The sequence below is a fragment of the Diadema antillarum genome, unplaced genomic scaffold, assembly GCF_040938485.1.
Source record: "Diadema antillarum isolate AM-2024a unplaced genomic scaffold, OU_Dant_1.0 seq00000526_RagTag, whole genome shotgun sequence".
Classification (NCBI taxonomy): Eukaryota; Metazoa; Echinodermata; class Echinoidea; order Diadematoida; family Diadematidae; genus Diadema; species Diadema antillarum.
In genome coordinates, this window is record NW_027271478.1 from 1,732,825 (window position 1) to 1,750,950 (window position 18,126).

The 18,126-nt window shown below is 37.7% G+C and overlaps 2 protein-coding genes across 2 annotated transcripts in view; both read right to left on the reverse strand.

Annotated features, from left to right (window-relative positions):
• The window catches only part of LOC139734449 (uncharacterized), an 81,479-nt gene extending 63,893 nt beyond the window's left edge, over positions 1 to 17,586 (reverse strand). Inside the window, exon 1 of the mRNA XM_071645233.1 lies at positions 16,564 to 17,586. Within this exon, the coding sequence (XP_071501334.1) occupies positions 16,564 to 16,673 (110 nt within the window). The 5' untranslated portion in view covers positions 16,674 to 17,586. The remainder of the gene's footprint in view (positions 1 to 16,563) is intronic.
• LOC139734422 (telomerase Cajal body protein 1-like) overlaps positions 16,901 to 18,126 on the reverse strand; it is a 31,848-nt gene continuing 30,622 nt past the window's right edge. The window contains exon 11 of the mRNA XM_071645209.1: positions 16,901 to 17,030. Within this exon, the coding sequence (XP_071501310.1) occupies positions 16,901 to 17,030 (130 nt within the window). The remainder of the gene's footprint in view (positions 17,031 to 18,126) is intronic.

An 18,126-nucleotide genomic window follows, 5' to 3' on the forward strand; every position in this document is an offset into this window, starting at 1 on the left:
AAAAAAAAATCAAACCAACTAGAAAACCAGTAGGATAAAGTGGTATCAAATTACACCAAAGAATAGCACACAATTAAAATTCACCCACAAACTTGAGTACATATCATACATATACTGTTATCTATTATGTTTCTGGGGCCCTGTCTCACTAATGTGAGAAGTATACTCAGGCCTGTAACTAGGATTTTTATGGGGAGGGGGCTCAAAATTGGACATAGTGGACCTTTCTGAGGGGGGGGGGGGACCCCCTGAACCCCCCAGTTACGGGCCTGATCTGATACTGAGCCAAACAGTGAACCTAAAGTTGGGACAGATTCAGATCAGATCTAGTTGGGACGATTATAGACGTGTTCAAGATGCATTCCAGAATGTGGCAAGGTGGTTGCATAATATTGTTCCCAAATGCTTTGTTTTAAACAGTTTCTAATTTCTATGGACTTATTGATCCCAACATTGTCCCTAAGATCAAGTGAACTATACTTGGGATTGATCTTAGGGCTCAGCAAAACAGACCTCAGGAGTCCCCTTGGTTTAACACCAGTTTAAGATTAGAATTGTCGAATGCATGGTCCCAAAGATGCAATTTGTTTTCCACTGAAAGAGACTTGAAATCTAGTGTAGCTGGCCCAAGTAGGTTTAACCCATTGAGGACGGTTTGATTTTACTACAACACGCATTTCCCATAGACTCCTGCCCGCGAGTATACTCGGAACTCGTCCTCAACGGGTTAAAATAAAGACATGCATGCCCTTCAACCATCATTGTGAGCCAAGTTACATGGCGACATCAGATCATCCGTGAGCTGTAATGGTCACATTCATCAGTTGCAACACATATTTCTCATCATCGATCACTCTGATCACTATCTACCTTCATTACTTCTTTCTCTGCCTCTCCCCCTCTCTTTCTCTCTCTCTCTCTCTTCCTCACTAATTTCAATTTCAGCTGTTTTCCCTCTCAGTTTTTCTGTCACTTTCTTTCCTCACAAGTATTTGGTCATGCCACTTGCAGTATCCAGTCTGTATACCATGTACCTTGTGCAACTGATGAATATTACCCTATGTGTTCTTGTTCTCTTTTGTTTTTCTCAATCTATCACAATACAATGTATTAATATATCACTATATATGAATATATATATATATTACTCCGTATATCTCTCCCTCTCTAACTCCTCACGTTTCATTATCTCATATTAAATTCAACTATGCCCTCCTTGTCTTTCTGGTTGCTTTGCATGCCTTCTTCACTAGTTTCTCTTTCTCTGAAAGTATCATCATTTCATCTTCATGTCATCAACCTGTGCTACTGTCGACCCACATTAAAGATATCTTTCTCTATATTTCTCCTCCCTTCCCCTTTCTTTCCTCTACGTCTTGTGTATCTCTCTCTCTCTCTCTCTCTCTCTCATCTTGATTTCATTCACTTCAATCTTATAACTGTTCCCCCCTCTCATATTCCCCCTGTTGCTTTATTCCTCCGTCAATGTTCCACTGTTTTCTTGGAGCCTCCTCTTGGCGTTCTACTTGAATTGGAAATTAATTTTCAATGCTTGATTTGAGAACCGTGGCTGACAGTATTACGAGCAGGCTACTCTCTGTCGACCAAGTGTGTTCGTGGCACGCTACAGTGTCTCAAAAAAGAAGAGTTGGCATGCATGCACACTAGGCACAGCCACTAAATCATGTTTCATACAGGAAATGCCTGGGAAACTATATAACCCAGGTGCTGATTTTGGAAACCACAAAAAGAAGGCGTGGCTAAGTTTCTTTCTTGTTTGTCACCATGATACAATGAAATACCAAATAACATGTCTGTGGCTAAGACTAAGTCAAGAAACCTAGGTTACACAAGCATTTGCCAATTCTAAACTCTATAGACATGAATTTATGTTGTAAGCAGCAATAATATTTGCACCAAATTGTTTTCCCATATCAATCTTCTACCTTCATTCTTTAGCTTTGTGTATGGAACCCTAAGAAAAATATTAGGAAATTCTGGAAAATATGACCATTTTAGACAAAATTTACCAAAAACATGAAATATGACTCACAAAATCTTTAGCAAATCCCGTATTTTAAGGGTACCGCTGACAGACCTGGATTAGTGTTTGTTTGAATGGACTGTTTTGCAGTAAAATTGGTAGAATACGTCAGAGCCCTGTTTCATAAAGCTGTTCGTAAAGTTATGCACGACTTTATGAATGACTCAAATATGGTAAGCCAAGTGGGTTTCTTAATCACTGTTAATTTCAATAGCTGAAGTTGAAATTTGCAGATGATAATGATTATTCTTACATATCAACACACATTTTCAGTTGAAAGTGTATTCTTGCCCTGAAGTAGATGAAATATTGACATACAGTTGTACTTTGTTAAAATGTAAGGGAAAAAATGGGGACATATATTGGCACTTCATATTCCAGTCGTTCACAGTCATGCATAACTTTAAAAACAGCTTTATGAAACAGGGTCCAGACCTCTATCAGACACAGGTCTGTACCTTGCTTTGACCCTTTATGTGGCCAGGTACTTACGGGGTAGTCTACTGTATTATGCGGCATATATTTCGCGAGTCTAAATTTGTGCGAATCAGGAATTCCCAACAAATTCGCGAGTGGTTAAATTTGCAATCGTGGAGTCCTGTCCCAAACAGAGAAGAGTACACGTGTACGTCACATTCACATCGGGATCAGAGTCAATATTTTCGTGTGTCTTTAATTTTGCGAATAGCACTTGACTCGCAAAATTCGCGAAAATAAAAACCTCGCGAAATATTTGGCGTATAACTTGTCAAACTTTTTCTTTCATCAGCATTCAGTGATACATCCAAACTTAACCTAGTTGTAGAAGAGTAAGCTTAGTGAGGTTTAGCCATGTGCCTTTATCCACCAAGACCAAAGTGACATGATGGGATTAGTAATTTGTACTCATTGACAATTAGTTTGTGAACATTCATAGCAGTTGGTGAATACAGCACCAGCTGGTAAGAGTTACTGTAAAAGTGGATATTTTCGCGTGACTAATTTTTCGCGCTTGGCCGGGTCGGAAGAGTTTCGCATGTTTTTAATTCCGCGGAATCAAGACATCACGCACAGGCACATATGGCAAGCAAAAATATTCGCGTGCCTTTATGTTCGCGCTAGTTTCTGGTTGCGCGAAATGCGCGAAAATTTCCATTTTTACAGTAATCATGGTGAATGAATAATAATTGCATGTTGCAACAGCTCTGTGTATATCACAAGAACAGCTGAAAAAGCTGATCATGGCTTTTTACTTGCAGTTGCAATGGTACGCTGTGTATCTGCGTCAACTGATGAAGTTGCTTATTGCTGTACTATCTGAAAGCTTCATATCCAATGGGGCCCTGGGTTCCATTTCACAAAATTTGTGAGGACAGCAACTCTTGCTAAAATAACAACTTCACATATCAACAGCCAATCAGGAAGCAGGATCCCTGTCATATGACCATGACACTTGTCACTGTAGCAAAAGTTGCTATCCCAGAGACTCCAACTCTCCCGTTTTCAACGGGAGATCTCCCGCTGAAAGCCCATTTTTGCAGAATCTCCCGTTCTCCCGCTTGAGATTTGATTTCTCCCGCCCTGGCTCTGTGTCTCCCGGTGGAAAGCATTTCTTACTTATTGCTATCGTATGTTTAAAAAATAAGCCTTAGATAGCACCAGAGAACATCTAGAACCCTTAGGAACTTCGCGTTTCGCACACATCAACTTGGAGTCTCCCGTTTGCTAGGGGTTTCGGGCGGGAGAATCTCCAGATCAGAAGGTGCTTGGGGTTGGAGTCTCTGCTATCCTAGCAACTTTTTATGATATGGGGCCCTGGTGTGGTTAAACATCACAATCTTCCAGTGATCAATAGCATTACACTGTATATCATAAGTTTATGATTTTCAGCGATGCTCTTTTATGGAGGGTCTGCAGTATTGGTACGGAAGCTGTAGCATCAAAATAGATCTCCGCAAAGGTCATGGTAGGGAATAATTTTAGTACTCAAATTTGATTGGCAGTTTTGATCAGTGGGAAAATACTTTTAACATAGTTCTGTACAGTCCTATGTAACACACACAAAATTTTGTAAAGCAGTCACATAAAAAATACATAGGAAATTGTGGTGTGATACCAGAAAAATTATTCTCTGCATGGAATGGTGCATCAGATGGTTTTTGTTTGTTTTTTATTTATTTTTTATTTAAACACGGGTAAAAAATACTTGCACTCAGCCGTTAGGCTGTTTTTCAGCAAGTCCGTATGATATACACTGTACAAAAAACATAATGTGGTACAATCAACGTATAGAATAATACATAGACAATAATCGGTATAACGAAACAAAAAGATGAAAAAAAAAACATATATACACAACACTCTTTACAAAACAGTCAGACAGTAGAATGCAGTAAGAAGAAGAAAAAAAAATCTCAGAAAGGAAGTGATTAAAAAAAAAAGGTATTACTCAGAAATAGAAAAACTCATAAATCAAGTAAGAAAACAGAATCGATATCCTTCAGAAATTGTGCTAACCTTGTACATGTTCTCGTGGCTTCCGGTAATTGATTGAATAATTGAGCTGCTATGTAAACAGTACTACTTTTGCAGAAATTGGTCTTTGGTTTTGGTAACAATACTGTGTGTAACAAAATGACTTCCTTGTTTTAAGCACTGCACTTGCTGGATCACCTTGTAAAATGAGACCAACTTCCCACACAATTATAAGTGGCTGAAAAGATACAGTGCAATGTCACAGTCTCATGGCCACATGGGTACAGAATCTCAGACTTGGGAGTTTCATCACCTTTTTGTGCGAATAATGTGACATAAATACTTGTGTTTAGAAATAGTTGTCACATATTCATTCAACTGTACCATCTTGCCAACATTACAAGGTACATGTAATTATGTTTCAGGTTTACTTCATATACCATCTGCAGAAGGGCCTTTTTCAGTGACGAGTCAAAATGATTGCTTTATTACTGACAGACACCATTACCACACCTAGGCTACATGTTCAACAGTTTCTTAATACCAATTGCAATTTAGTGTAAAATTCAGCAACTACTAGTACCTGCCAAGAATCAATTAGAAGTGACTATTCAAGTTGATGTTCTGCTAACTATGTAATTTACATTGACTGAAACACATTTAAATGGGTCTATTTTATAATTATTCACTACTGATAAGCTTTTTTAAATGCACTATTTCACTGCCCCCTTGTTAGCAATTTGAAAACTGTACAGACTACCATATCAGCAAAAAAAAAAACGCTACATAAACACTGTTCTACATATCATGGTTTGAAGTATGTAGTTGTGCTACATAATGCATATCTACCTTTCATTGTTGATACACAAATAAAGCTACAAGTCTCACTGTCTCTTAACACAAAATCATACACTAGACATGTAAAGCACAAGACTCCCATGAATGTTTTCTAAAAGTGAATGTTTTCTAAAAGTGACATAATGTACAAACACCGTATATTTAGCAAGTCTAATCTTTTGCGAATCAGGACTTCCTGACAATATCTCAGGTGGTTTAATGTGCAATTGTGGAACACAGTACTGAACAGAGAAATGTACGCATGGCATTCATGTTGGGATCAGAGCTAACATTTTTGCCTGTCTTTAAAATTGCAAATAGGAACGCAAAATTTGCAAAAATAAAAACCTTGCAAAATATTTGGCATTTATATACAGTAGGTGATGTTGGTAATTCCTTCTTTCAACTAATTTTTGTTTCCCTGTAGTCTAAATTCATATAGGCACTGGATGTATTTGATACATTGTATAGCACTATAAAGATTTATTCAGACACCATCAACTTGGATATCATGTTCTGTTAACAAAAGCTACAAATTGTTATATATATATTTATTTTTTTTTTTTTTTTGTATAGCCAGACATGATTTACCCACTTGAATTACTGCTAGATTACTGTGATAATTGTCGATTTCTAGTCATGTACAGAAAAATATCATCATAGTTATCACTCATTACCATTATGCCTGTTTAAATGCAGTCACTACCACTATCATCATATGAAGAGTTTGTTTGCAAAAACCGATAAGTCCATATTTGCCAAATGGAGATATTTGCGATTAAAGGTCAAGAAAAATAAAGAGAATTATAAGAAAATATTTGCTTGTTTTGACCATAACTTCAAAAATGTACCTTTATATGTAGTGACCAATATATCATTTAAAAGGTATTATTTTATACTTTATGATAGAGACCGTACTTCAAAATCTTCAAAAATGGACTTATCGGTTTTTGCAAACAAACTCTTCATATTGTACTTGTATTAAGATCAGCATGACGAGGCATATGCTGGATATGATACCTACTTCATCAGTACATATCGAGCAAATTCCAACGAAACTTGATCACACACCTCAAATGCTATGACTATACAAGATGAAAAAATGGAGATAAATGAGTTAACCTTACTCTTAGCTTAGTTTGGGTATATCTTGTTCATGGCGTCTAAGGAAGAATACAAACCGATGGTCTTACGTCCCCCTCTGAAGGACATAGTAATGAAGACAAATTGTGCCCTGCCAAAAGGAAAACTACAACGTACTGCAGCTGCTCACTGACTTGAATCAGGGAGCTTATGATTTTAGACCTGTGGTTTTTTCACTGTGTTTCAACAACTAAAGAGTGCATGAGTTTTCAATGGGATTTGTAAATTAGGCCTCCATTTTGGGGTAAAAGAGTCACCTATTTCCATATGTTGATATGAAAGAGAGAAAAAGTGCTATTTTACATTAGATAATTATGCATCACCGAAATGACAACTTTTTAAAGGTGTTTCATCTGTAGGACCTTCAGAACATGTAAATATGTATTAGGAAGAGAAAATCACATAAAAAAACTCAACAACTTTGTTCCCCTTTTATCAACAAAATATAAGTAAACATTAGTTGTGTGCAAGTATGGCATAGACATAAAACTATGTTGAGACAAGATTCACATAATCAATTTCTAATATTAGATATGTGTAGTTCTTAGAAGTAAATACAATTGTCCTAGTCCTGTACACTATCATCTGTGATGGTAATGTATCATGCAAATGTTCCGGGGGGGGGGGGGGGGGGGGGGGGGGGGGTGTTCCCCTTGAATTTTGCTTTTCTATAAAATCAAGAAAACATGATAACTTATACATTCATTATTAGGACAAACCTTGACAGTTTCTCCAAACATACAAATTCTTAAATGCTTGGCATTTGGGTTCTTACAGGTATACAAGGGTATCCCATTGTTTGTAAATATTTCTCATGTTAAGTAATATTTCACCTGCATTGCAAATAACATCAGTATCTATAATATACTGTGTATCTAATGCAAAATGTAAACCTAACGGAACCGACTGCTCCAAATTACTCCACTCACAGCTAAATACAACACTGAATATATTTAGTGAATATCAGGTATATACTTGCATGGTGCATTTTTGTTTAAAAAAGAATGTTCCAAGGAACTCTCCAGTCACATTTACATGTACATTTAATTTTTAATGTACTGTTTACATGATGGCCATGAAGTATTATGATAGGGCACGTACACAAGGTCTGTAGCTAGTATTCTAGTAATGTACCCAACCTAAGAAATAATGCATCCCAGACAGAGGCTTCCATGAAAACACTTTACCATGAAATTTGTTTCATGGAAACTGACCACTGGACAAGAGCTGATTACATTTGACAGGAAGTGACCTCACATTTTTCTCGACCAACAGTCGTGGGACTGACTGCCCTTGGTATAGCCCGGAAATGAGTTTGTGCCATGTTACAAGGGCATTTTCTTCACCATTTTCTCGCTATCAACATATCAATTTTACATTGCTGCATATTTTGTATAATAATTTAACATCAATCCACTACAGTAATTTCACCTCTTAAGTTGCATCACATTTTCTGCACAAGGTTTATGAATACTTCAAAATATTGTCTTTTCTAAGATTTGTCAGCATATCACTGTATTTGCTTATTTAATTTTTCAGCCAAATGTTGAAGTTTATAAAGTCTGGTGGGTTTTCTTTTTACACGAGAATAAATTGTCTATTCTTTGTTTGTAGGATACACATGTATCGTTCAACAATATGGGTAATACACTACTGCCTAAAATAATGATAAATCTGGACATTTAGCCAGTGAAGTTGAAATTCTTACTCTTCTCCTGCAGCTGAAACAAACTATACATGTACATCAAGAACTAGAGAGGGGCCGTCAAAGGCGGCAGACCCACGCCTAAGTACAAAGTCGGGGTAAACATAATGTGCATTCGGTCATCTACCAGAATTCGGCCACTTAATTGCCAGTGTGCTTTATCACCAGCCAGTGAGTTCTACCAAAGATCGTACACTGAAGTGTACGATCTTTGGTTCTACAGTCACATCACACGCAAATCACATCATTACACACCCAACACTCATTCACGTACAGGAAAGTCCTCAAGTCTCCTCCAAAAATCCATCGAAAATCCCAAATTCCACAGTCAAAAGTGCAGAATCGGAACTTTTCCAAGCGCGCGCGAATTAAGTCCAGTTTTAAGAGTATTGTCTACGCGACGGGTCGCGGAAAAAGCGCTAAAAATCGAGAAATACGCCGTTTTCTTGCGGGATATTTTGATTATAGCAAGCCGAGAGTGTGATGATATCAAAGGTCGTATGAGTGTACGATCTTTGATGGTACGATTGTATCCACAAAAGCGCAAAAGAAAAACAAAATTTACGTACCCCCTACGCAATTACCCCTATGATTAGTGTCTACGGGAATTATTCAATGCAAGGGTTGAATGCAAATGTCTACTGCACCAGTATTCGGCCACCAACGAGCGCCGCAACGTCCCCGATGCAATTTTGCACCAACAGTGTAGAGCGCGATGCATTTTCAGCGGCCTTGCACACGCATTGACATTGAGCACGCATATCGTGCAGTGTGACTGCGACCGAGCAAATGCTCCTCCAACGAAAAAAACAATCAATGTTAATTTGAAAAATCATCAAAATACGGGCCAGTTTGTGATGACGGAGAACGAACTTTCATAAATCTAGAAGGACATAGTCCCTCAAATAGGCCTAAACGTAAATTTCGGAATTCTTACGAACATTTGAGCAGCGAAGTCGGATCGTTTGGGAGTTTATGTTTTCGTATGGTAGCGGAAAATCGCAAAGTGAGAAACGGGAAATTTTCGGAGTGGTCACTATACCATGGGGTCAAAACTTCAAGGTCACACAGAATTTGCAAGGGTCAACCGATTATCACCAAAATCTAATCGATTCTTTCCTGCCATTATCCAAACATCCCCATAACATTTCGTGCAAATCCGTTTACCCGTTCTCTTGTTATCTTGTACACAAACAAACAAACAAACCAACAAAAAAAAACAAAAAAAAAAAAAAACAAACAAACAAACAAACATACGGAACCCTTTACATAACCCCCTGCCGATTTTCATCGGCGTGGGTAAAAAGAAAAACAAAATTTACGTAGCCCCTGGGCAATTACCCCCCTACGGCAATTATTCAATGCAAGGGTTGAATGCAAATATCTACTGCACCAGTATTCGGTCACCAACGAGCGCCGCAACGTCCGCGATGCAATTTTGCGCCAACAGGGTAGAGCGCGATGCATTTTCACCGGCCTTGAACACGCATTGACAATGAGTGCGCATATCGTGCAGTGTGACTGGGACCGAGCAAAATTATTTCATGATTGAGGAATGCTCCTCCAACAAACAAACAAAAAAAGAATCAATGTTAATTTGAAAAATCACCAAATACGGGACAGTTTGTGACGACGGAGAGCGAACCCCGAACTTTCATAAATCAAGAAGGACATAGTTCCTCAAATAAACGTAAATTTCGAAATTCTTACGAATGGTGTTGAGCAGCGAAGTTGGATCGTCTTACGAACAGAGTTGCATGCAGCGAAGTCGGATCGTTTGGGAGATACGCTTTTGTATATGGCGCGCCGATCGACCCACAACACTGTTTATCGGCGATAAACACTTTATCGAGCGATAAACTCTGTTTATCAAGATGAAGCTCTGTTTATCACACCTTTATCAACTGATAAACTGAATTTTTCTCGATAAACACCGTTTATCGGCGGTCGATAAACAGTGTTTATCACAAAAAACTCTGTTTATCGGTCGATCGATAAACATAGTTTTTCCTCGATAAACACTGTTTATCACTTGGTCGATAAACATAGTTTTTCTCGATAAACACTGTTTATCACTTGATAAACAGTGTTTTTCGTTCGATAAACACTGTTTATCGCCGATAAACAGTGTTTTTTCAGTGTTTATCGCCGATAAACAGTGTTTTTCGGCGATGAACAGTTAATCGGCATTATTGATCAAATGGCGCGCCATATTTGTATGGTAGCGGAAAATCGCTAAGAAACGGAAAATGTTCGGAGTGGTCACTATACCATGGGGTCAAAACTTCAAGGTCACACAGAATTTGCAAGGGTCAACCGATTATCACCAAAATCTAATCGATTCTTTCCTGTCATTATCCAAACATTCCCTGAACATTTCGTGCAAATCCGTTTACCCGTTCTCTTGTTATCTTGTACACAAACAAACAAACAAACAAACAAACAAACAAAAAAACAAAAAAACAAACAAACAAACAAACAAACAAACAAACATACGGAACCCTTTACATAACCCCCTGCCGATTACATCGGCGTGGGTAATAAATGTCAAGAAAAGTGGATGCTATTGGCTATTTGCTCCTACATAATACCTCGGTATGCAATATTGGAACACTTTACAGTGTATTTGTATGTATATTTAGCATGGTGGAGTGCCTTGTACAGAATTTGGCACCCTACTGCTATAGGAATGTGGGAAACTATGTAAATGATGCCACATAACACAAACCACAGCACACAAAAACATACACACAAACACACACATACAATACATACATACATACACACACACACACACACACACACACATACAAGTATACAGAATGAGAGAAGGTCAAAGCCATTTATAGGTCATCAGTTAACAATTAAAGGACTTATTCATCTTATGTACAGGCAATTACATGCCTAGACCAATGTGTTGTTCAAATGATATACTATTTTCTTCATCATACACTGTACATATAATGGATTTCAAACTTCTTGCATCTTTTATTTTGTAAAGATGTACAGAAATGTTATGTTAAAATTCCACATACCAACAAGCAAACATTTGCTCACAGAAACATTTATAATATTACAGACATGCATTGAAATCTTTCCACCCTTATCTACAAAGGACTCATACAGGTGTAGAAAGATGTAACACTTTTACACTACTGTCAACACTATCATTTTACTACAAATTTTAAGATGTTCATGGTGTGCTTTCGTAACAGTCTTGCCAAGCACATAAAGAATGCATCAATCCTCAGTGCTGTGTGGAAGATACAATGGAATACTCTTTTTTTTTCACATTTACCATATCAGTATCCTTAACAATAACAAGACATATATTCATACTGATTATAAAATTGATATTCATCATGAATCAATGGTTCATCACCTATTACACAAATTTACAATAAATGTAGCTTTTTTTATTCTTGACAGTCTAGTCAACAATAAGGTGTTGAGATTTAATTCAAATAACAAAACCTGAGATCTTGCACTAATCTGCATATTCAAATATGATCAGCGCAAGAAAGACTGATACAAACCGACTTACCATGGTGAACGGTACAATTCTTTCTCTGTATTCCTCTATCACTGTCCCATAAAAACTAGTTTCATCTGAACTGTTGGCTTCTCAAAGCACTGACTAGGAAGTTTGGACATATACGATAATGTGACTACAGATTCCTACATTAAAAGAAAAAGCTTTGCCTGCCCATATTTTTCAATGTGACATGCAACAAGAATTCCTTTGAAAATGAAAGAGTTGGTACATTTTCAATCTTTAGAAAGATACTATATTTTGTTGATCTTGTGAGACTTTCCCACTGCTTTAAGCAAATGGAAAAACACTCTACATCAAGTATGTAATGGTAAGGTTTGACCCCCCCCCCAACAAAAAAAACAAACCAAAAAAAAAAAAAAAAAAAAAACCCACACACATTAAAACCCCAACTGAACTTGTAAACATTTTTAAAACAATAAGTCTTCCACAATAGTCACAGATCTATGTGTCAACAGAATTTAAATGGAATTTACTTACCGGTACTGTATTCCTCATATAATTGATTGATTACCATGCTTTTTCATTTCAAAGTTGCTTCTCCACATCAAATGAACACTCATGTTCTCATGAATAAAACAAATTTATTGCTGATTATATGATTTTATATGATTCTTAGGGGCAACATGTGTGGGCTCATGTAAATATTTTTACTTTTGTGTGCCCTGTCCCTCATGTTGTCTCCATTTATTTCATTTTCATTTTGTGTAACATGTACAGTGTATCCCTTTTTAATGTTCATTTTTGTTTTTGTTTCATGTTTGTAATGTTTATGATACATACATGTATCCTATATTCTTGACCTGGTCGAATAGATAATAATAATAATAATAATAATAATAATAACAATAATAATAATAATAATGGTAATAATAATGATAATAATAATGAACACTTTAAATGCATTGCACAAAGACGATGGAAGTAAATATCCTTAATATTAGATAGGAAATAGATTTCTAACATGGCTTAACACCTCTCAAGTATCCTTATTCCTTTCTGGATACCACAGACCTTCAAAGTACTGTGAGTCATTATCTTGAAAGCTGACTTCCCCCTGCTGCACCACTGGGCTGGGAAAGCCATCAACCCTCCTCCTCCCTCTTACTTCCATCTCTAGACAAGGGCTTAGAATTCCTTGGTATGGGGCATGAGGCAGTTCTGCCGACGTCGCTTCCTGTTGGCTATACAACAGGACACACATTGGCATGCATTTTACACACACTCTCTGATGGACTGTCAATCACAACTATATTATGTACATAATCATACAATTACGTAGTTATAGAGTGAATGGAGACAGGCATGTATACATAATGCAATGTAAATATGTATTGATGTCCCATCTATGTGGTAAACAGGGTGGGCTTTGGGTACTTTCTAACTTTTAGTCTTTCTTGATACTGTTTTGTTTTAACTTGTCTTGCTTTGTCCTCTTTCAGTCCATGATTTCAAATACATACATGTACTGTATATTCTGTAGTATACGCTTACATTTCCATTCAATTCAATTCAATTCAATTCAAAGGTTTTATTTTCACTTCTTTCAACAGAATGTACAAAAAAATATAGATTCGACATGCGTTTGAAGGAATGATACATAGATAGCAAAGAATTCCAGTTTTTGTGATTCATAATATTTTTGAAGTTTACACTTCGACTGGATGCATGATAAGCTACATCAGTTTATTATGTAGTATACTATTCTAGAGTAAAGACAGTCATGGATGTGATCATCAGGGGTATTGCAGACTACTAGGTACAAATCCTGATTTGGAAAGAGTAAGATTGGAAGACATGGCAGTTTGTAAATATAACAAATCTTCGTGTGCATGGGAGAATGTTGTAACGCGCCTCCCTGTGCATGGCAGAATGTTGTTAACCCTATCACCCACAGCCTACATTGTAGCACCAATCTGCCATGCGCAGGGAAGCACGATAACGACAATCTGCAATGCGCACGACAAAATATTTTGTAAAGCAGCCAATATGTGACTTCCACCTCCAGTATTCAGAGACAGTCAATTGAAACTCAAATAGACCAAAGATAGCACACAATTTGGAAGTTATGAACATAGTATGCAGACTTTGCTTTATACAGTATGTCCCCCCAAAAAAATTACAATCAAATTTTCGCATTGATAACACCGAATTATATGATTAAAATGTCTAAATGCTACTTCAGGGTCTTAAAATATAACACCTTATCCCTATTTTTCAGAAAATCCCATTCAATTTCGTTAAGCGGTCACAGAGAAATGTGAAAAGTTGTAAAGCATGTCATGAGTCCGATTCTTCCAAGTTTGGCGCTTTGATGCTTTTGTGTGTGAATACAATAGACAGAACTTGGAGGGAAGAGATTCTTGACATCCTCTACAAAATTCCTCATTTCTCTTTGACCACAGAAGCAAATCAAATGGGGTTTTCTGTAAGATGTGGGCAATGAGTTATTAGTTTCATACCCTGAATTTGTATTTGGATTGCTTCACTATTTTTAAAGTCATCATTGCGGAGGGTCCCGTTTAATATTTTTGGGAACATACGGTAGTCTTTGTAATTTGTTTCCTGAAGACACAGTGTACAAAAAAAAAAAAAAAATATTAGTATGTCCGTCTTGGGGTTGGCATTGTTCAAATGAAATATTTTATGATGTACATGGGCAGCACAGAAGTGTCATGTAAAGGGCATGTCAAAGCTACTATAGAGATTATGGACATAATTTCATTTTTGAGTCAAACAAAACAGCCTTTAAATGCATAATGTGAAGTATGCTTGATGCCGCTTACTAAGCTACAAAGTGTCTATTCCTGTTCATATTGTGAGCTGCAGTACACTCTTTGATGTGCGCAATACAGTGTAATTCAATGTTCTGTGTATGCATGCACAGATATACGGGTGTAGTACAAATGGCACTACATACTGTACACAACTTGAGGTTTGACTGAATACTGTTCAAAATGCAGAGACAAAACAAAACATACCGTAAAACATGCCTGGATGAATGGAAAAGTAGAATACATGTATTCAATTACTTAACATTAATTTACGTGTAGTATGCATGATAATGCATGTACACTTTTATAGAAGATGGCTGCCTATAAACCATTGCAAACACTCTATTATACACATTGTGTACATGCTGTACTGTACGAGCTGAAATTTTCGCGGTGGCTTTGTTTTCACAAATTTTGCAAATCGCCTTTGAACTGCGAAAATAACAAAGCGCAAATAAGGAAGTTCAGTTAGACCCTCGCAACCGCGAAATCAACAACAGGCGAAAATGTCCTCCAAGTAGCAATTTGCGAAAATATCTTTACGCGAAAATTTCAGCTCGTACAGTATCCCATATTTGCGACGAGAGATATTAAGACGTTCACATCTTCGTCAGATCTTTCCCTGAAGCTTCGACAAGATGTCTGCTTGTAGCCATGAGACGAATCAGTAATGCTTCTAGTGTCTCAAGCTCTACTTGCTGCAAAATCTAGCAAGTGTTCATCACCAGCCCAATCCCCCTAATGGGTGTCCAAAATTACTCAAACAGATGTTTACTTCCTGATTATGTAATCCCCTTTATTAGCATTGTGGACTGGACAAGTTAATTACGGATATACCGACCCACTCCCAGTATGACGGCTTCTATCACGGCATGGTAAATCTTCCGCGTGCATTCTGCTCTTCTTTCTCTTCTTCATATCAGTCAGCTCACACACATACACACACACAAACACACACGAACACACACACAAACTATACACACACACACACACACACAAATTCCTTTCACTCTATCATACCTGTATTTCATGTCTCTGCAACATTTCCACATCTCAAACTCAGACACGGTTCTATCTTTCGTTGAGCATTTTTCCATACAATCGTTCTCCAGCTTTTTTGTTTTTATTTTTACTTGCCTCCTTTATCTGCACATAATATGCCGGACTCTCATATGTATATTCCTGATGCATTTCACTGCAAATACGATTATCTTCATTTAGTATAAAAGAGCTTGTTTGAAGTATATCTGGATCATTTTCACACTAATGAGTTGTTCCATCTTGTTTTGCTTGCTTATGTAGGTTTGACTGTACTTTTCATTTCCTAACTCATATTTGAGGGTCTGAGAAAGTGTACATTGCTTCAATGTATGCAGACACACAACTCCAATTACTCTCTCTGACACACATACACACTTCCATCAAATGCACATGATATATTCAGCCACACAATTCGTACAGAATACAGCTTGTAGATTTCCAGGTATTGAAGTAGATTCTGGTCCAATACTTTCTGTTTCAGTTGTGATGCTGAAGACAAGATGATTCTTACATGAAATTACAAATGACTCTACCAATCTGAGAAGGAATGGCAACTATACAATTTGGATGAAGTAAAATGAGTGATCCTCCTCTCTATGCCACACAACACATGATGAAATAGATGTCAGCACTAAACACGAGTATTGAAATACAATACAAGAATAAGAACATGAATGACTTTAGAATGAATGTACATGGATATAAAGGTTTTACATGATGTATCCATAAGTGTGAACTGTTTCATTCATGAAACAATTCAAACTATCTTGAGGTGACTTAGAAAATCATGCATAAGACATCTACAGAGTTTCTAGGCCTAGATTTTTACTTTATTTTTTTTTCTGGGGGGGGGGGGGGGACAGTAAAGTTTGTATGAAATGTTTGCAACACACTAACTTCACAAGCGCTCTCGGTAAAACAACTGGCTGAACCTTTGAATAAAAATTCTTTTTCTTTTCTTCTTTCCCCATATCTACATCCACAGAAGATATGAACTCCTTGTTCCACTTACCTTACATTCCTGGCATCTCCACATAGAATAGTTCCTGTCGCAATCGAACCGATGAATAATGCTCGCATATTCCTCATGCATGGCCCGTATTTCCTCTTCTTTTCTGACATGTTTTCGTAAACATTCGATACACTCCTCAGTGCTCTTATTTAAACAATCATTTTGAGGGCTCTCCCCTAAACTGGCTAGTGTCCTCCAACTACAAAATCCCATCCTGTAAGAATCATCAGTATATCTTGTCCTTCCTGTTTCGTTGCAAATGCTATTTACTGTGTCATCACTGACAGTTGTGTAGTTAGTAGATCTAGGTCTAGTTGTGTCAGCTGTAGCATTGTTATCACAGTCGTTTGCGCTCAAACTTGGCATACATACATTTTGTGTTGGCCCCGTTGGGACCCATGTCGACGTCTTCATAGGTGTCGATGGCAAGTTTGTCGCTGCTAGCACCAAGTAGCTGTCCATGTCGACTGCAAAAGGCAGCAGGAGCAATGCACGAAATACGAGGCAGGCGAGTAAGAAAAACCAATGAACCAAGGGTTTCGCCGCCAATATTTTAAAAGAACCCCCATCGTAAAATCTCAAAGTCATATTTCAGACATGTAGACCAGGGTGCGTGGCGATCGTCATGTGCGAGAGATGTGGTGATTTTCGGCTTGGCTACGCTCAAAAAGTAGCGTCGAGGCTGGACTTGGTTGCTTAGAATCACCTGGACTTGGAACGAATCCTGTTGGATGCTGAATTTCTGCTGCCGAGACATGGGCAGGATGAGGTGACATGATCCTCCAACGTACAACGCACAAACGACAGGCACACCGCTGCATACTAACACCGGCTCTATGAACACTGCCCGTTTTGCCTCCTCGTATTCCCGATGAATCCACCCATTCAAACACGTCAAATTCTCCCCGCGGAATGGCGAGTATCTCCAGTATATCTTCCGTGCAAAAGTCAGGATTTTCCTTCGATTTTTACGACGGTAACATGGTGAAAACCTAGAGGTATTTTCACATAAAAACCAACAGAGTCGCCATCTTGGCAGATTTCACGCATTCCTCCACACCGCGCATGCTCCAAGGAAAAAAAAAGGACAAAAATTAATTGACGGTGCTCGAACGGCGAAAGCCCCGGCTATATCGTGCATATCATAGCTGCTTGCTAGCAGGGGACTGGATGTATATAAGACCCGAACAAGGACGCTGCACAGATCATAAGTGAAATCATTCGAAATTAACCTTCTAAATGGAATAAGTCATTAACATTTAAAATATCCTCCTGACACATAATCTGAAATAAACCCGCGCTTGGCTAGGAAAGGATTCACGCCGTAATACCGTTTCATGGCAATCTCAATTAGATAAGACTTTTAATTGAATCAATTTTTTTCCACTACAGTCGGATACATTTGTTTATCTAATTACGATTTATTTAGCCGCATATCAGCCCCTCCTTATATCGTGAGAAACGTTCATAAATACGTAATTCAATAGCAGTTGCAACATCTTTGTATACATCATAGAAATGGCAAAACGTTGAACAGTTGGGTGCACGCTAATCCAAACATTT